Consider the following 21,520-nt stretch of genomic DNA (forward strand, 5'->3'; position numbering starts at 1 on the left):
TTTAGTTCTATATATAAGGGGGAATTACATGTAAAAGAATTTAGTTATAATAATTTAGTTCTAATGTACTAATATTTTTAAATTTGTAAACAAAGTTAACTACTTAAAATCTGTTTTAAAAACATTAACAAAATTCAACTATTATTTTTTATTTTCATACAATGTCTTCCATTATAGCTGATGATTAAGTTTAAAGAATAGAGAATGAGTATGAGTATTTTATAAATAGTAAGGAGTAGAATTAGAATCTCTGACGATGGAATAGAGACAAACATAAATAATGAATTGTTCTCCATTTAATGGGATATAGGCAATGGGCAGAAGAGACCTAGTTTTTGACCTAACACAGAAAAGGCCAAAGTGTAAGGTGGTAAACATATTATCCATGCAGAAACTTTAATTTTGAATATTAAAATGAATATAGTTGAATGAATGATATCAGAAAAGACACACATGTAATATATGTTATATTTTAATACTTTTATTTGAATACTTCTATTTTAATACTTATATTCTGTTAAAGGAATTTAAAAATGATAGTTTAAAACATGAAATTTAATCAGTATCAACTTATAAAAAAGGCAAGTTAATATAATTAATTGATATCAAATCCCTCTGTCAATTTTTTTCTCCTTCGGGCCTGTAATGGAAAAAAACCGTCTAACAATTCAAACATTGACTAACAATTGTAAAAAGATATTTTTATTTTATTTTTCTTATATTTTTATTGTTCGTACATAATTTATTACTTTCAATAAATTTTTTTATAATATGTTATATTCAGTACTCTTTAATTAGTATAAGTAAATATCTTTTTCTTATCTTTAATTAGAATTTTATGGCATCTCATTGTCTTCCCGCGAATATGTCTGTATTGCGACTCCAAGAGAAACATGTTACTAAATATGTATGGGAAGGTAATGAAAGACTATTGAGACCCAGAAGACATGCAAGTTGGGTACTAAAGCATGAGGATATACTTGACCAACGAGTCAAACAGTTAATTGATCATTCTGGTTTTGGACATTTGTTAAAATTTAAGCACATTGACTTCAACCACGTACTAATTACAGCATTAGTGGAAAGATGGAGAATAGAGACTCATACCTTTCACTTTCCTCTCGGTGAAACAACTGTTACTTTGGAAGATGTGGAATTAATATTAGGTTTACCTATTGATGGGCAGGTTGTCACCGGGATTACTAGTGGTGATTTAGTTGCTTGGATTTATGAGCAGCTGCTCGGAAGATCTTTCTATGAGCAGCTGCTCGGATTTATACCACCCTCAACAACGGTAAAAGGAAATGCAATTAAGTTGTCTTGGCTTAACAACACTTTTCAGGAACTGACACATAATGCAACCGATGATGTTATTGCTCAACATGCTCGAGCCCACATATTAACACTTATTGGGAGTTTATTGATGCCTGATTCTTTAGGTAGTAAGGTACATTTAATGTATCTATTATTGTTGGCTGACTTGAACAACGTCAAGAATTATAGTTGGGGGTCAGTTGTATTGGCTTCTCTGTATCATGCGCTCGATCACAAATAGAATTTAATCAAAATAATATTGGAGGTTGCACGCTGCTTTTACAGTGTTGGGCATGGGAACGCCTAACATGCATTTCTCCACAACTTCAACCATTGACCGATGAAGAAGTTCAACTAGGAGTTGGTTTCCCACTCGGGAAAAGGTATGCTATTTTTGTATTAATTTTCAAGATAAGAAAACAAAGTTCTTAATATTCCTTTGCTTACGTTAGGTGGACTCGGAGGATGCATAGGACGCACATAGGAGAAACCACTGTTCCACAAATATGAGCAATGTTTGATGGCATTAAAGCTAAAGAGATTGTGACCAATATATAAACTAACATATCATTTTAACTGAATATTTCATATTACTGATGTTTCAAACATTTATTTACAGTTTCTTTGGACTCCATATCGAGTGGATTATGTTAGGCGCTTGATCACTATTGAGGTTTCCCCAACTGCACGGGTTGTAGTTCCTCTCATATGTTTTGCAACTGTTGAATTTCATCAGGTTGATAGGGTTATGCGTCAATTTGGATTTCGACAAAGTATTCCAAGTGACCCATTCAACCTTGATCAACTTCATAAAGAGGATATGAGAGGACGAACTGATCGATACTGGCCACAATATCATTCGCATGGATAGCTATGTGGAATGACTGTCATAATCATCTAATTCACGAAAATCAGTTTAACAGAAATGGCCATTTGCATGACAACTCAACATACATGCAATGGTACATCAACCATACTATTCGCTACATCACGCCTATACAGTCATCGTCCGATGACGACGTAAGTTCAATTACAAAATTATTTATTATTCTTCATTCACTCATCCAAAATTAACACATATTTTCAAAACAGTATGATATGCCACAAGAGACTACACAACCTCACTATCAACATCATGTCGGGTCTTCTTCTCTAGTTCAATCATTTGAACAACAATCTTTTCGTCCACCAGGTGTTCAACCGACTCAGTTGTTCGGATATAGGGATCAATCTTGTTGAACCAAGTGGTGTTCAAGCTTTGAAGAATCCAAACCCTTTTAAGGATGTTGAAGCCTTGGCTGTGCTGGTTTAGCTTAGTTCTGGGGTAGTTTGAATGTTGTAATCCACCCTTTGTTTAAATCTAAAGCATAGGCATTCTCAATCTTTGTGAAAGTAAAATGTTTTCAAACTAAGTTAAAACAATTGATTGTTTTGTCGAAACAACTGATTGGTTATACTTAGGTGTTTTGAGAAAAAAATTGAAAATTGTTTTTAAAATGGTTGAACTGTTAAGAACCAAAACAACCGATTGATTCGAGGAAACAACCGATTGTTTGTTTTGGGACCATAACAGAAAAACTGTTTTAGCTTTGACTGAGCTTTAAATGTTTTAACTGCTTACGCTCCAGTCATTAAATGTTTTGACCAATCTTTTAATGCAATTTAAGAGTTTGTTAAGATTTGATAACAAATTACATCTTTGAATAAATTCAGAAAAACAGATTTGACAATTAATCTTTGACAAGTTTTTGCTAAGAGTTTTTGAGTTTTTCAAAGAGCTGAGATTGCTAAGAGTTTGTGATTGATCAAAGTTTGTGGAATAGGATTCTGCTTGTATTGATTTCAGATTATCTTCTGTAACAAGTGTAATCCTTGTACTCTGTGAAACAAGTTTCGTTTCTGTGTTTGCTAAGATTGGTTGTGTGTTCTTGAGGGGATCAAGATCAACAATCTTGGTGTAGGTGTGTTGACCAAGGAGAGTGTGTTTCTTGAGGTGTTCAAGGTCATTCTCTTGGTTGTTGTGTAAGTGATCAAGGTGTGATTGCTTAGTGGATTTCCTCAGGGTTTCTGAGAAGACTGGATGTAGCTCTGGGTTTGGAGTGAACCAGTATAAACATCTGTGTACAATCTCTCTATCTCTAACTCTTTAAATTCAGTTTTATTTGTTGTTTGTTGGTATAAACAACCAATTGTTTCTGTGAAACAACCGATTGTTTTTCTGGTTGTGATGTTTTTGTTTGCTGTTTTTGGTCAACTGAATTTCTTATCAATAGTTTCCCGAGATAAATTCATTCTTGTTTTAAAAGTTTACGAAAATTCTCTTTAAACAATTCACCCCCCCCCCCCCCCTCTAGTTTAAAGCCATCCATTCTAACAAATCTCACATGTCATTCCAATCATCATTCCATCAACCACCTTTCAACTACTCAACATTTCCATCTCAACAACAATTTTTTGTTGGCCTGTCAAATCCCTTTGCAACCTCTACCATGACTCCCCCATCTGCCTACAATCCAATGTCATTTATGCAATATTATCGACCAACAATGCCTTCACAAGTTTCTGCAAATCATAGTGATGATAATGGAATTGAAGGCACTGACGATGACATTCCACCTCCGCCCCCTCCTACCCTTCCATCCAAACAACAGCCACAAGGACAACCATGAAGACAACGAAGAAGACCGCCATGTGGCACAACTCCTCATAGATGACAACTTTTCATATTTCTATTTTCTAATCATGTATAATATCATTTTATAAATATTGTTTAAACGCTACCCTTTTTATTTATAATTGTATCAACTATAAACGTTATTTCACGAACATAATTTCAATTTTTTAAAAACAACAAAAATATTTTTAATTTTAATAATATTTAAAAAGTACTAAATATTTTACATTTATTACACAATCTATTTTAAATCTAACTTAATTTTAGGTAACTTTATTTCTTGTGAAAGCAAAATTTAGTTTAATTTTTTAATATTAATTATCTATAAAAATACAAATTTTCTCAATATTCTTATTCTTATTCACTTCATGTAATTTTAAATAATTTTAAATAATTTTAAAATTATTATTATATAGATATTTTAATTTTAAAAATTATTAATTATTTCAAAAAATCAACTAAACTTGCCAACAAAATTGGAAATTTCAATTGAGATAAAATATACCTGAGTTGTCAATCTAATGTACAATTTTATTTAAACTAAAGTTGTCAATCCGGTTGGAAACTCTAATTAAAAGAAGAAAAGTAGGGGAATTAATGAATTTAATTGATATTGATTACACCATTGACAACTTTGACTAAGAATTGCCCATTCTTGTAATTTTTTCTACTTTTGCCCATTTAGGTAAATCTAAAAAAAAAGTGCACCATTTTGGTAAAAAAACCTAGTTCTCACTTACCTCTAAGATGTTTAACGTATAATGTTTAACCTATAAGGGAATTCAAGCAAAAATAAAACATTGATAGAGAATGAAAAACATATCTCACACATGTTATAAACACAAATAAAAGACAAGAGTAAAACTAAACACAAATAAATGTCACACATACTTATTATAAACTCATTCAATTGACTTAAATGCATTAACACACTTATCTGTAAATGTATGTGTTGCCATCACATAAAACATTCGCTTATGAAGTACACTAGGAGTACATGAACCAAATCATATTAAAAGAATACCCTCTTAATCTACTCTCTAATGGAATGAAATCTAATTATAGCTAGTTAGGGATAGTATAGTTGTCCATGGTTGCCCCTAATCACACTCATAAACTAGATATTTCCTACTGGAAAATCCCTTAGGCCAAGACAACATAGAAGACCATGGATGATGGCAAATTTCATGAAGGTCTTCTTGAATCATGTAAGAAAATGGTGCGGAAGCTATGGAGATGTGTGTGCAAGATCCTCCTAAGAGTGATGTTGATCTTGAAGGTGCATGATAGGTATGAACATAGGGAGGTTCGGCCAGCCCAAGGAAAGGTGAAGGATGTGAAGTTTAGAGCCTAGAGTTCTAGGGAGAAGCAAAGCTTGGCACAAAATGGCAGCATAACTTTACTCACAATAAACTTGAAAATACAAGGTGTAGGCTCCTCTTTTTATAGGCTAAAGAGGACCATAATGCAACCCTAATGCTAATCAAAATGAAATGCAAATTTACATCACATGGAGCACATGGCCGTGTGGAGAATCCTTCTAGAAAGTGACCAAATCTTTAGCAAATCTAGGTCAAGTCTCATGGAATCAAGTTTATGCTATTTACACCACAACTAATATTAAGCTACCCCTAATGGGCTTTCATGTAGCATAAACAAATCTGCATGGATTCGCTTGGCCATGGGCTTAGCAATTTGGTCCTAGACGCTCCTTTCATTGGCCTAGACGCTCTCCACCTTGAGCTAGACGCTCCTCCCCTTTGGCCTAGACGCTCCTCCCTTAGCCCTAGACGCTCTTGGTTTGGCTTTGGATGCTCATGTCTTGGCTTTTGTCTTTCTTGTGAAGTTGTGCTTGGCCCTCTTCCATCAATGGAGACCCTCCTATATAGACTCATATCCCCCCTCAAGAAAATTTGAATAAAACATTTATACCAAATATGCATATTACCTGTTGTATACCTTAATGTTTATCTTAAGTGGTCAAGCATAACTTGGATTTTCACACTAATAAGCCGCAACTTAGACTTATCAAATGAATAAACATAACTTAGATATTTACATCGCTTGGTCACTCATTAAACTTCTCACAACACATAAAAAATAAGAACTTACATTTATATAATTCATATGCACCTTCAAACAAATTATAATAACACATAATACAACATCTAATAACTCATGACACATGTTAGCTCATCAACACAAATAAAACAAATATTAGCATAACACAACAGATCATCACAAATCTCAATATATACATTTTCATACATATACAATAGTCAATAATACTCTTTCACTATTAGCTTTTATTATTGATAAGGACCTCAATCTAGTAGTTTCTCTACCAGATTTTGTGTGTGTGTGTGTGATGGTTGTTATAAGCGGGGAGAGCAAGAAAAGAAGATTCCAGATGTTTCTCATTGAAGGCTATCTTCTATGGATTTTTCTAACACCTTCTATTCTCTCAATTGGATTACAATTCACTCAATGGTGTTTTCCTCTCAATCACTGACTGCTAGGGTTATGCCTCAATCATCAGATTTAACCTAATTTATGGGAAACTTACTTATGGATGGTAAACCATAAGTATTACCTACACAATTACATTTTCCATGAAAAAAAATTCATCACAAATTTACCTATGCATAGATTACATACAAAATTTATTTCATTAATAATCCCTATGTAACCAATGAATTTGTTTTGTTTCCTATGGATTTGTTTTTAAATAAATGTAATTTTGTTTTGTAATGTTACATTCTCTCTACTCACGTGTTCAGTTCATTATTTTTTTCTATAGTAAAACATAAAATCATTATTTATTCTCATTTCTCATCAGTTTCTTTTTTTTTCATTTCTAAAGGAAAAAAGAAAGTAAAACACAAGCTCATCACTTCTACCAATTTCTCACTATTTTTTTACCCATTTTAGAGTGAAATTTAGTTTCCCGGTATAGTATTTTTTATACATGAAATTGTATTATTTCTCATGCAAAAAGAATAATTTTTATCTGCAAAGAAAAGAAAGATTGCTTGACTATAAGAATTTGAATAGTTATATTTTATCTTTATTTTTAAGTTATGGCTTTTTTTTGTTTTAGTGACAATGATAATATACATATATATATATATATATATATATATTAATAAATATATATATATATTAATTTTGAGTATATAATATGTACTTCCTGTAACACCCCATAATTTACATGTAACTATTACAATAAAAGTTCTACCGGTTTCTATACAAACTTGGATTTTTTCAAAACATTCCATATACATTATTGGGATTTATAGAAATAAAAATATTTACATATCCATAGCTCAAAATAAAACTCTGAAACCTCTAAGGCTCTCCTGCACCTGTATGGTCATCTGCTCGTGTACATAGTACAGTCATCGCAGTTCAAACACAGCAAGAAAAGCAAGGGTAAGCTAATGCAAAGAAAATCCATAACATAATTCTTGGAAATAGAACCAATTTAGACTAATAATTTATAAACATTTCTTTAAATGATTTCATGTAAAAATTTCATTACCAATTTCATCATTCATATAGATCATACATGGATCTATTTTCAATCACAATCATTGGATTTCATTTCAATCCCACTTCGCCTTTCGGAAGACTCATTAAGTATGTCCCTACCAGAGACTAACATCAGGGTAAGTTCAAACATCCAATACCGAGTGTCTACAGTGGGACCCGGTGTGTATAAACTCCTTCTCAGCTTCTCACCACCTAATATCTTAGTCTACATGACTTAGATCATTAGTGAAGCCAGAGGATCTCCGTTAAACATAAGCTTTTCATACTTAACGTACCGTCAAACAACAACTCATACATTATCCCAAATGTATGACATCAATTTCATACAATTTACATCATTCATATATAATACATATCATTCAATCCCATAACATTTAAAAATTCATATCATTCCAGAACTTTTCCAACGTCAAAAACAATATTTAACTCTCAAACTATCAAAATATAATATTTATAAAGCTTAAATAATATATAAACAAACACACAATATATAAACAAATAACACCCCTGCAAGAGAAATTCAATATTGGGATCACGTCCCTTCCGCATTCAGATCTTCTATCCTAGGGTGCTATTAAAAATTAAATTTAGCTTCTCTTACCTTAATTGTTTGCTTTCCAAGCAACTTCTAGAATTTTATTTCCCAAGTCTGGATAAGCTTCAAGATTTACAGACCTAATGCATGTTATCCAAACAGAGCAAAAATTCAGTATATAGTAGAATAAGTTGAGAGAATTAAACTTCTCAACTGACCCTACCAAGATTGATGACTAAATCCTAAGGAAAAACATAGAACAAAGGATCTCTAGAGTAAAAAAGAACTTACTTTGTTTGAAAATCTGATCGGGTAGAAATGTTCCTTAACTTCTCAGCTACACCATGGTATGATCAGATTCTAAAATAGATGAGGTATGGAGTGAGAAATTAAGAGAGAAGGTAGAAGGGAGAGATGGAGGGAGAAAGAAGAAAGAAAAGAATGGTGCGTGCAGGGGGTGGGGTTCTGTTTCTTAAAAAAATAAAAGGCATTGTTACATTATCTCCAACTACAAAAAAATTTGTCCTCGAAAATGAACTTACCAAGAAAGAGATTAGGGTATGATGCTCGTATCTCCTCTTCAATTTCCCAAGTGGAATCTTCAGAGATGAGATCCCACAATACTTTCACCATGGGAATACTTCTTCCACAAAGTTGTTTCACTTGTGAATCTAAAATTCTGATTGGCTTCACTTCAAATGACAGATTTTCTTTCACCTGGATGGATTCAGACTCTAGAATGTGGCTAGGATCAGGTACATACTTTCTTAGTTGGGATACATGGAAAATATTGTGAATGTTAGCTAAAGGAGGAGGCAAAGCAATTTCATAAGCCACAGGGCCTATTTTCCTGAGAATTTGATAAGGTCCTATGAACTTAGGTGTCAATTTCTTGGATTTGAGTGCTCTTCCTACACCAGTGAATGATGTAACTCTCAAAAAGACATGCTCATCCGCAGAGAATTCTAAAGGTCTTCTTCTTTGATCTGCATAAGATTTTTTCCTACTGAGAGATGTTTTCAATCTTTCCTGAATCATTTTTAATTTCTCATTGGTTTGTTGTATTAATTCTGGTCCAATTAATACACTCTCACCATCTTGAAACCAGCACAGAGGTGTCCTGCACTTTCTTCAAAAGGAGTCATTCCTATGCTTGCTTGGTAACTATTATTGTAGGTGAACTCTACCAATGGTAGAATTTCATCCCAACTGCCCAAATGATCTAACACACAAGTCCTAAGCAAATCCTCTAAGGACTGGATAGTTATCTCTGATTGTCCATCAGTTTGAGGATGGTATGCTGAACTAAGTCTGAGTTTAGTCAATCTTCTTGAAGTGTTTGCCAGAATCTGTAGGTGAATCTGGGATCTCTATCTGAAACTATGATGGAGGGTACACCATGTAATCTAACTATTTCATCTATGTAAATCTGGGCCAACTTCCGCATAGAGATTCTCAAGTCTATAGGTAGGAAGTGTGTCGTCTTTGTCAACCTGTCCACTATGACCCAAACAGAGTCATGCTTCCTCAAAGTACGTGATAAGTGGGTAACAAAATCCATTGAGATACTGCCCCACTTCCACACTGGAATGTCTAACTGAGTTAACATGCCTCCAGGTCGTTGATGTTCAATCTTTGATTTCTGACAAGTCAAGCAAGCAGCTACAAACTTAGCTACATCATTCTTCATGCCATGCCACCAATAAGACTTCTTCAGATCTTGATACATCTTGGTCATCCCTGGATGTAAACTGAGTTTGCTTTTATGACCTTCAGATAACACTGTTTGCTTTAGTTCATTATCCTCTGGTATGCATATTCTATTTTTGAATCTTAAAATACCATCCACTCCTAAAGAGAAGTCTTTAGCTTTGTCAGTATTTAATAAGCCCATGATGTTCTTCAATTTTGAATCTTCCAACTGCTTTTCTTTCACCTTCTCCAGAAATTCATTAGTTATAACAAGTGTATTACAACTAATGCAATTTGAAGACATGGAAACATCCAAATTCATACTTCTGAAATCTTCAATCAATGTTAACTCTTTAATCATAAGTGACGACATTTGTATCTTTTTACGACTCAACGCATCTGCAACAACATTTGCCTTCCCAGGATGGTATATTAGCTGGAAATCATAGTCCTTTAGAAATTCAATCCACCTCCTCTGCCTCATATTAAGCTCGTTCTGATCAAACAAATAATTCAAGCTTTTATGGTCACTGAACACATTAAAACTAACTCCATAAAGAAAATGTCTCCATATTTTCAAAGCAAAGACAACTGCTGCCAATTCTAGATCATGAGTTGGATAATTTCTTTCATGCACCTTTAACTGACGAGAAGCGTAGGCAATAACTTTCTTATTATGCATCAGCACACAACCCAATCCTTGATAGGAAGCATCACAGAAAACTTCAAAAGATTGATTGGTATCAGGGATTGTCAATACAGGAGCATTAGTCAACCTTCTTTCAACTCTTCAAAGTTTCTCTCACATTGTTCAGTCCATGCAAAAGGATGATCCTTTCTAGTCAATTGGGTCAAAGGAGACACTATTTTAGAAAAGCCTTCTATAAATCTCCTGTAATATCCTGCTAACCCGACAAAGCTTCTAATTTTTGTAACTGTTTTAATACGTTCCCACTGAAGTTCAACCTCCACTTTAGAAGGATCTACTAATATTCCCTGTGCAGAGATGACATGTCCTAAAAATTGTATTTCTGACATCCATAACTCACATTTTGAAAGTTTAGCATATAATTGTTTTTCTCTCAAAATGTTCAGGACAATTCTAAGATGTTCTGCATGTTCTTCCCTTGTACGAGAATAGATCAATATATCATCTATGAACACTACCACAAACTTATCAAGAAAAGGTCTGAATATCCGATTCATATAATCCATGAAGATAGTTGGAGCATTGGTCACACCAAATGGCATGACCAGAAATTCATAATGACCATACCTTGATCTAAAAGCAGTCTTCTGAACATCTTCCGCTTTCACTAAAATTTGGTGATAACCTGAGCGCAGATCTATTTTAGAAAAGACAACTGCCCCATGCAACTGATCCATCAGATCGTCAATTCTAGGAAGAGGATATTTATTCTTTATTGTTAACTTGTTTAATTGTTTGTAATCTATACATAGACGTGACGAACCATCTTTTTTCTTCACTAATAGCACTGGAGCTCCCCATGGAGAAACACTAGGTCGAATAAATTGTTTCTCTAATAAGTCTTCTAGTTGTTTCTTCAATTTCACTAACTCTGCTGGTGCCATTCGGTATGGAGAAATTGACACGGGGCCTGCTCTGGGAATCAAGTCTATTGCAAACTCTATCTCTCTTTTAGGTGGAAGTCCAAGAATCTCATCAGGAAATACATCCATAAACTCCTAAACTACAAACATATCTTTTTGTACTTTATCAGTAACTATAGAACAAGCCAAGAGCATAAAACATTTTGCACCTTCTTGTATCTCTCTTTCAAACTGATGAGCTGAGATAACCTGTATTCCTTCCAATCCAAGGAAAATTAACTTTTTCCGACCACAATCTATAAGGATATGATTAGCAGACAACCAATCCATTCCCAAAATAACCTCCAAATCTTTTAGAGGTATACAAATCATGTTAATCTAGTATCTCTGCCCATCTATAATTACTGGACACTCAACACACATGGAAGAAGTTACTATAATACCTTATGTTGGTGTAGATACCACCAACTCAATTTCTAATTCTCGAACAGGAAAATTAAGTTTCTTAGCACAATCAAAAGATATAAAAGAATGAGTTGCCCCAGAATCAAACAATACAAATAATTGTGTTCCAAGGATAGAACAAATACCTCTAACAAGGCTATTGGACTGCGAAGCTTTAGCTCCACTAATGGCAAAAACTCTACCTATAGTTGTGGGTTTGTGATTATTATTCTGCCGCACTCCAGTAGTATTTGGGACTGGAAGTCTGGCACGACAGTCCTTCGTAGCGTGACCATATCTATGGCATCTATCACATGTAACGTTTGGCACTAGAAGAGGACAAAATTTAACTATGTGTTCCCCACCACATCTAAAACATTTGACGTTTGGTAGCAACTGAGAAGTAGGCTTTCCACTCCTGAAGGATTGAGGTCTAGAATAAGGCTTCTTTTTATCTTCATATTTGGGTGTGCTTTTAGAAGGTCCTCCCACTTGAGGCTTAGCAAGTCTGCTACTACTTTTCAAACTCTCCACTACTTTTGATTTCTCCACTAGAGCAGGGAAATCTCTAATGGACATAGGAATCACCACTTCTTTAAGCTCTTGCTTCAACCCAAACTCAAATTTTCTACATCTCCAAGCCTCAGTCATGGTCTGGGTGTAGAATCTAGCTAGGTGTTTGAACCTAGTAGCATATTCAGTTACTGGAAGATTTCCTTGTTCTAGCTGCATGAATTCAATTTCTTTTGCGTACCTGACACTATCAGGAAAATACTCCTCCATAAATATTACTTTGAAGTTCTCCCAAGTGGCATCTTCTCCTTTATCTTCCATCATTTGCTTCATGCCTACCCACCAAAACTCAGCTTCTTCAATAAGCATATAGATAGCATAAGATAACTTTCTCTCTTCAGGGCATTGAGTAGCTTCAAAGATTCTTTCTATGTCTCTTACCCACTGGTCTGCTTCATCTGGATTTACCTTTCCATTAAATTTGGGTGGATTATGTCTCAGAAAATCCTCCAGACTATAGGTATGGGGTTGTTGATGAAGCTTAGATGCTTTTGCTGCTAATCTAGTTGTTTCTAATTAATGATGGGCGGTCTGATGTTGTTGTACCATAGTAGCACTTTGTTGTTGCAAGGCTGTTGCCATCATCTCTATTGTCCGAGCTAAGTTGGGCATATCTACTGGTGGAGGAGGAGTAGGTGGTTTACGTGCCATCTACTAAGCACATAAAGAATTGGGTTAGAAATTACTAAAAATTTCCAACTACATCTTCAAGACAAATTAACTTAAAAGAAATAATCACACAAAATAGATACAAAACCAATCAAGACTTATCCCTAAAATGTACTCTAGCTACTTAGAATTAAGATAGAAAATAATCTTGATCTAGTCATGAGTGTGCACCCTCACCACTCTATCAAGATTCTTTTCATTCTTAATATTTTCATTTTTATTCATAATATCTACTTTGACTCAAGCACAAACAAGATTTCAAGAAAACAACGTTGTTAAACATCCTATTAGGCATTTTTAGCTAAGCCTTAAAGCTAGACTTAAACAAAACTTTACACGCCGGAGAAACACAATAAACCCACTACCCTCAGATTATCCTAAGGATGAACTGCTCTGATACCATTAAATGTAACACCCCATAATTTACATGTAACTATTCCAATAAAAGTTCTACGAGTTTCTATACAAACTTGGAGTTTTTCAAAACATTCCTAATACATTATTAGGATTTATAGAAATAAAAATATTTACATATCCATAGCTCAAAATAAAACTCTGAAACCTCTAAGGCTCTCCTGCACCTGTATGGTCATCTGCTCGTGTACATAATATAGTCATCGCAGTTCAAACATAGCAAGAAAAACAAGGGTAAGCTAATGCAAAGAAAATCCATAACATAATTCATGGAAATAGAACCAATTTAGACTAATAATTTATAAACCTTTCTTTAAATGATTTCATGTAAAATTTCATTACCAATTCCATCATTCATATAGATCACACATGGATCTATTTTCAATCACAATCATTGGATTTCCTTTCAATCCCACTTCGCCTTACGGAAGACTGATTAAGTATGCCCCTACCAGAGACTAACACCTAATTCAAAGATTACCAGCGAATCCAATAGGAAGAATCAGGGTAAGTTCAAACATCCAATACTGAGTGTCTACAGTGAGACCCGGTTTGTATGAACTCCCTCTCAGCTTCTCACCACCTAATATCTTAGTCTACATGACTTAGATCATTAGTGAAGCCAGAGGATCTCCGTTAAACATAGGCTTTTCATACTTAACGTATCGTCAAACAACAACTCATACATTATCCCAAATGTATGACATCAATTTCATACAATTTACATCATTCGTATATAATACATATCATTCAATCTCATAGCATTTAAAAATTCATATCATTCCATAACTTTTCCAACGTCAAAAACAATATTTAACTCTCAAACTATCAAAATATAATATTTATAAAGCTTAAACAATATATAAACAAATAACACCCCTGCAAGAGAAATTCAATATTGGGATCACGTCCCTTCCGCATTCATATCTTCTATCCTAGGGTGCTATTAAAAATTAAATTTAGCTTCTCTTACCTTAATTGTTTGCTTTCCAAGCAACTTCTAGAATTTTATTTCCCAAGTTTGGATAAGCTTCAAGATTTACGGACCTAATGCATGTTATCCAAACAGAGCAAAAATTCAGTATATAGTAGAATATGTTGAGAAGATTAAACTTCTCAACTGACCCTACCAAGATTGATGACTAAATCCTAAGGAAAAACATATAACAAAGGATTTCTAGATTAAAAAAGAACTTACTCTGTTTGAAAATCTGATCGGGTAGAAATGTTCCTTAACTTCTCAGCTACACCATGGTATGATCAGATTCTAAAATAGATGAGGTATGGAGTGAGAAATTGAGAGAGAAGGTAGAAGGGAGAGATTGAGGGAGAAAGAAGAAAGGAAAGAATGGTGCGTGCAGGGGGTGGGGTTCTGTTTCTTAAAAAAATAAAAGGCGTTGTTACACTTCCTAAAATTATTGGTCAAGAATTATCAAGAGCTAACATATGAATTTTTCAAAATATAAACAATAAAAAATATGAATTTTCTAAAATATAATATGTTATTCTCCAATCACATTTAGCTTCACTAAAATACTCGTTGAATATCATATAATTTTTTTTATAAAGCTTTCATGTTCGACATCACTATTTAACTTGATATCTCAGCTATACTAACACCTTAAGTAACAACAATCATTTGTCATCACACTAAAAAAGTATTATTAAAAATAAAATAAAAGAAAAGAAAATACAAAAAAATATATATATATATATGGGGAGAGCAGACCAAAACTCATGTGTTAAAAAAAATGGTACATAGGTAGACTATACCTATTCATAAAGAATTCTAAAAACAGACTAGAAGGAAGCCTATTATACTAATAAAATTATTCTCTATGAATAAATCCTAAATTAGTCAACTTATCAGCACACACATTCCCTTCACGAAAAATATAAGTAAACCTAAACTTGATTTTGCCACAGTAATTAAGAGAAATATGTCATTGATTACGAAACATTCATGGTACATTAGTTATAGTAGTAAATGCAGCACAAACCAAGGTAGAATCACATTCAAGCCATACACTAGTAAGCCTGATCTTCCTCCATAATATAACTCCATAAACCAAAGCAACCAAAGCAGTCTGAACGTCAAGAAACGCAAAGAACACACCAATAAACTCCCCCATACTCTCATGGAAAATACTTCCACAAGTAGCAAGACCAGGATATCCTCGAGTAGCTCCATCAATGTTAATTTTAACCTAGCCTGGTGAAGGGAACTCTCATCTAACTGGAAGAGGATGAAGAACTTTACCAGTATGAGTATTAATAGCAAAAAACTTAATGGCATTGAAATCCTCATATCATTCTTCATTGAAACTTTAGATGAATTTCCCACAAGACTAGTTAAATCTTTAATTGTCGAAATAGCCCTAGAAACATCAATTTATCCTGAAATCTAACGTAATTCCTCATACGCCATATCATCCAAATAGAAAAGGTTATCACAACAAGCTTAAACAATTTAATCAAAGGACTACCATCACTCTTAATAAAAGAAAAAAGATCATCTTTATTAGAGAATTGAGGAGTAAGAAAAATCTGGCGAACCCAACTCCAAATACGCACAACAGTAAAACATTCAAAAAATAAATGTTGAATAGATTTCCATGCTTTCCACAAAGCGTACACATATAACATATATGCAAACCTTTATAGTGAATATGTTGATCATGAAAAACTTTCCAGAGTACTAGAGTTTTGGAAGGCGGAATAGATGAAGACTAAATGAATTTACCCCAACAACAAGAAACTCGTGGTTCCAAAAAAAATGTCTTAGCCGATTTAAGAATGAAACGACCAGACTCATCTAGAATCCATTAAATATCACCATTATCAAACAAATTTATATTACGATTACATAATTAACAAATTTATGCGAAAGGGAAAGATTACTAACTTGTGTAAAAAAATAAATAGAAACGAGAATGAAAAGTCACGAGATACTTCTTGACCTAAAAAAGATGGTGTCAAAATGAAGAAAATAAAATAACACCTTACACAAATAAAAAAGAAAAAAACATACGTAGAGAACAAAGATAAATGAGGCACAAATAAAAAAAATTCAGATAATGACCATCATCATAAACTTTTGCATTATGTAGATAACCGTCATTAGAAAAGAGATATATGATGCCAATATAAAATAGCCTAGTTAAAAAAAATTAACTTATTTTAAAAATTGCTACTGTATTAATTTTGACGACAATTATTTAGGATCACAGTTAAAGATATTAATATTATATGTTTTTCTAATGTAAATAATTGAAGTCCTTGAAGTTAATATAAAAATTATAAATAATTATATTAAATTTCAGATAAGATATGAATCAATTTTATAAAACTAATATAAATCTAGAAGTTATTTTTACACAAAAAAAAAAGATAATATCAAGCAATTTAGTATTGGAATAATGATTTCAATGGATAGAATTTTAATACATATCTGTTCAAAAATTGATATGTGCGATGGGAAATAATTTATAGGAAAAAAATGTTTTGCTATGAAAACTTATACTTTGAACTTTTTATGTTTATGAATTTTCTAGTTAAAGACTATTATAATTAATTATTATGCTTTATACTAATAGTTACGAGAGTTACTGTGATAAGTTTAAATAGTATCTTATAAACGATGTAAAAATATACGAAAAAATGTATCACACACTACTACTATTAACTTGATATGTCATTACATGTTATATAAAATATGGCTATATGATAAAAAGAATTGAGAGTAGGAAAAATTAAAAAAATATTTCAGAAATCTAAACTAAAATAAATGTAAATAAACATTTTTTTCAAAATTTAAAAGTAAAATATTTAATCTATTAACTACATAATTTTTTAAGAAAAAATTTATTAAATACTAAAAATAAATAAAAGTATAATATATTGAAACCGAATCTTATCTAAGTATTTAAAGTAAGCTGTTCCCGAAAAGCAAAGTCATGAACCGTGCTTCCCCAGAATGCACACAAACCACCGTTTCGTAAGTTTCAAGATTGAATATTAAACGCCACTTTTTTTTAAGATATAAGCAAAATTCTCATTAATAGAATCAGTATTAATTAACTTTGAATCTCTAAATTGGATTAAGAGAATATTTTCTCAAATTTCTCTATAAATATTCTCAAAAGAGAAAACCAAAAAAAAAATATTATAAAATATAACAGAGATAAACAAAAAAGTAAAGAAAGAAGACAAATATCTCTAATATTATTCTGTTGAGATCAAAACAAATAATATGAATATATACTAGCACTACACTCATTTTAGGTCTAGCTAAAGAGAGAAATAATCAATCAAATAAATACTATAATCATATCAGACAAAACAAACTAAGGTAGTGTTTGGATTGGGGGTGGCACTGTAGCGAAGACGGATGGGAGTGTGCCACCCCGTTTGCTTCAATGGGTGCAAGAGAATGAGGGTGCGGGTGAAGAGAAAGTTGTAGGTTTTTGGGTTCCTTCATGCATTGAAGAGAAAGGAGAGAAAGTAACGTAGAAAGCCACGTAGGACGGTGTCAATTACAATACTGCCCATTACTTTTTCACTCTGAAGCATTGTGGCTACCCATTGATTAAAGTTGAACCATTGCACTGCGACAAAAATGGCACCAGCAAGCATGAGATTCTTGACTTTAGGTTTAGGGAATCTCATTGACCAATTTTTGAATTCGTAATGAATGTTCCAAGTTGAGTGGGTGAGGTGGGTAGGGTGCCTCATGTTATATAACATAATTATGCCAATTGAACTAAGCACTTCAAAGAAATCAAACTCTCCTTTTATACTTTGCATTGCGCTGAAATAGGGGCTTGTAGAGGGTCGTGAGTAAGCACAGAGGTGGTTCACTGAGTTTCATTGTTCATCTGTGAGCTGAGGTAAGGGTTCCAATTCATTTCGTTCCAATCATAATCGATTATGGGTGAAAAATAACAATGCACATAATCGATTATGCTATTTAAAATAGTTCATAATCGATTATGCTTAATACATAATCGATTATCTGTAAAAAAATTGGCAACTTAATCGATTATGTGGGCTATGCTTTTGTGCTGATAATCGATTATCCTACAACATAATCGATTATATTGATTTTTAAACTGCAAGCATAATCGATTATGCATGTTAAAACTTTGGATAATCGATTATGTTGCTTTTTGAACTGTGGCCATAATCGATTATGCATCTTAAATGTGTGGGTAATCGATTATGTGTTGTTTTAAACGGACCTCATAATCGGTTATGTTCATGTTTTTATTAGATTTTTCATTTTGTGATTTTTGTTTTAATTTTTTAATACATTTTTTTCAAGCACAGTGTGATATTGTTGAGAGTTGATTTCTATTGTGATTTTGTTATGCTTTCTTGAGATATGTGTGATTTTTTTAAATTGTGTTAGATGTTTATTGTTTTTGGAATTTTAGTTTTTTAAATTATTGTAAAGTAGTTATTGATGTTAATTAGTTTGTAATTTTAAATGAAAATGATTAGGAAAAATAAAATAATTATGATACTAAATTAATTATTGTCTTAAGTTGATTATTTATTTTTGTATTGTTATGTAAAAAAATTGTAATGTTTTAAATATTTGTTGTGTCATATGAATTGAAATATAGGTGTGAATCTGTTTTGTTTTGTTTTTTATATATATAACATAATATTTATTAAATAATCATTAATAATATTAAAATTACCTACAAACAAAAATTTAACTAATACAATTTTTTCAATTAATAAAAATTAAAAATAAGAAATCATATTTCATTTCTATATTCTATTTTTTTAATTTATTTCAATTTTAAATTATTTTTTAATTTATAATTGAAACTTATAATTATTTTAATTATCAAAATTATGTACAAAATTAATAATATTTTTTTATTTTTTTACACTGGACAAAAGTATACTTTATTATTATATATAACATAATGTAATAGAAATTAAATAATATAATACTAATTATTTTAATTAACTTAAATGTTCTTTAAATTAATTAATATTTCATTTTCCCATTTATTTATATACAAGGGTAAATTTGTAATCTTACCATTTATACTATTCAAAATATATTAAAATACTCTTCAAACTATCATATCATTCACGCATTCCAGTAAACTTTCTTCACACATCCACTCTAACATCCCTCAATCCAAACACCCTCAACTTTTTCCACACTTCCACTCCCCCACACCCTCAACTTTCCACTCCCCACACCCTCAACTTTCCACTCCCCCACAACCTCTCATCCAAACAAAGCATAAAGGTTATTCACCTTTACAAAGATAAACAACTAATAATTAGAAAAAACACTATTCTGGTATCCATATCCTTAATAAAAAAATAAAAAAAAATTAATAAATTAAAATTAGCATGTGAATAAAATCATATATATTTTAAATTTTAACCATTCAAATAAAATCTAATTATCGGTATTTATAATTCTTATCTACCATAATAAATATAAAAAACATTCTTCTTTAAATGCTTCCTACGTATTTAGAAGTATTGTAATTTGGATTGAAGCTCATTAGATTAATTATTAATTAACTCATATTATGTGTAATCATATAATAGTCAAAGTGTATAACACATTTGTGGTTTGGATGTTAATGGTGTCATTAGTTTAGCTTATCCATAATCTATATTTAATTGAAATGAAAATAAAATGTGTTTTTTGAAAGCACTTTTGTTTGAAAGTACATGAATCTGAAAGCGTGGCTAAGAACACTGCCAGCAAAGACAACGCAAAGTTATGGCCCCAAACACCTTGGCGGTTCAGAAGTTGCTGAAACTTATCGAGTTTCATTTCTTTTAACAATTCTTTCTTTTATATAAAATTTGAGATCATACTAAAAGCCATGATTATTTGTTAACTATGTTTAGAGGTTCAAAAATAAACTTTTACTATTCTCCAACTTCTCCATTAACAAGGAAAAATAATTTTTTAATTGAAAAAATATGTAAATTGAATGAATATTAGTATAAATATAAAAAAATATATATATATATTTTCTCATTACTATATCGTAAATTTTTTTTTAATTCAAACTTTAGATCAAATATTTATAGTTTAATTATGAAAATAATTTTTTTATTAGTATTTATTTTTATGTAACTTTAAATCTCGTAAATATTTATAGTAAAAAATTAAGAAAATAAATTTTATTTGTATTTTTTTTGTTATGACCAAATTTTTAGTATGGACTAAATTATAATATTATAATATTTACGTGATGAGTTAGTAACATTTTAATTTATCTTAATAATTTTATTATTATAAATCTCAATAATTTTTTTATTATAAATATATGGAAATCTAAAATTTAGACTAAAAAATAAAAAAGTAAATAAAAAAAACATATTTAATTTTTTAAAAAAATTAATTTATAAATTGATTTTATTATGTGTATAATGATATGTGTCTTCAATGTTAAGATGGTTGTATTATATAATATGTTTTTTCTCATAAACTTATAAAATGTGATTTTTAAGTATGGGTTTTTATAATTATAAATTTTGTGGAGTATAATTTTTTGAAAAATAGAGAGCATGGAAGAAGAAGCATTTCTCATTTGAGAATCTCCTTTTCCAATTTTTTCTCATATTAATGATTATGGAAAGAGTTTAAGATGGGAAGGGTTAGCACTTTTAGGACTGCCGACACTAAGCAAACTTTTTCTTCTTGAAAACAGAGAGAAGACAAATTTTTAAAAAAAGTTTATTTTTAGAATATATAATTTATAATAAAAATGAGTTGTAGGTTGAGAATGATAATATTTAATAAAGTGAAAAAAGTCATTGGTCGGTTAAGAGAAAGTGCATGTGTACCATTTCATCATTGATTTAAGAATGAATGATGAGGTTCCTTCCAATATTCTTGTCATAAGTAATAAAACACTAATCATTCAATAAATAATTGTTAAGTTTATAGCATTGTTTTACTTAACTCCAATTATCAAACAATTCCTTTTGTTTATAACCAAGGTGATCCACTTATTGGTTTGAGTAGAATTATGAATTAAGTAAATTTGAATTAATCAATATTTTTTTTCATAATTTAAATAAAACAA

At 31.4% G+C, this 21,520-nt stretch overlaps 1 protein-coding gene across 1 annotated transcript; it reads right to left on the reverse strand.

Moving 5' to 3' along the window:
• Positions 1-11,783: 11,783 nt before the first annotated feature.
• LOC150027936 (uncharacterized) lies at positions 11,784-12,665 on the reverse strand. The gene is made up of 2 exons (XM_090300962.1): positions 12,538-12,665; positions 11,784-12,411 (listed from the first exon to the last, which is right to left on the reverse strand). Exons 1-2 carry the CDS (start codon positions 12,663-12,665, stop codon positions 11,784-11,786), a joined length of 756 nt encoding a protein of 251 aa, XP_090157088.1.
• Positions 12,666-21,520: the final 8,855 nt, after the last annotated feature.

Source organism: Phaseolus vulgaris, chromosome 4 (assembly GCF_051622355.1).
Source record: "Phaseolus vulgaris cultivar YP4 chromosome 4, ASM5162235v1, whole genome shotgun sequence".
NCBI classification, from domain to species: domain Eukaryota; kingdom Viridiplantae; phylum Streptophyta; class Magnoliopsida; order Fabales; family Fabaceae; genus Phaseolus; species Phaseolus vulgaris.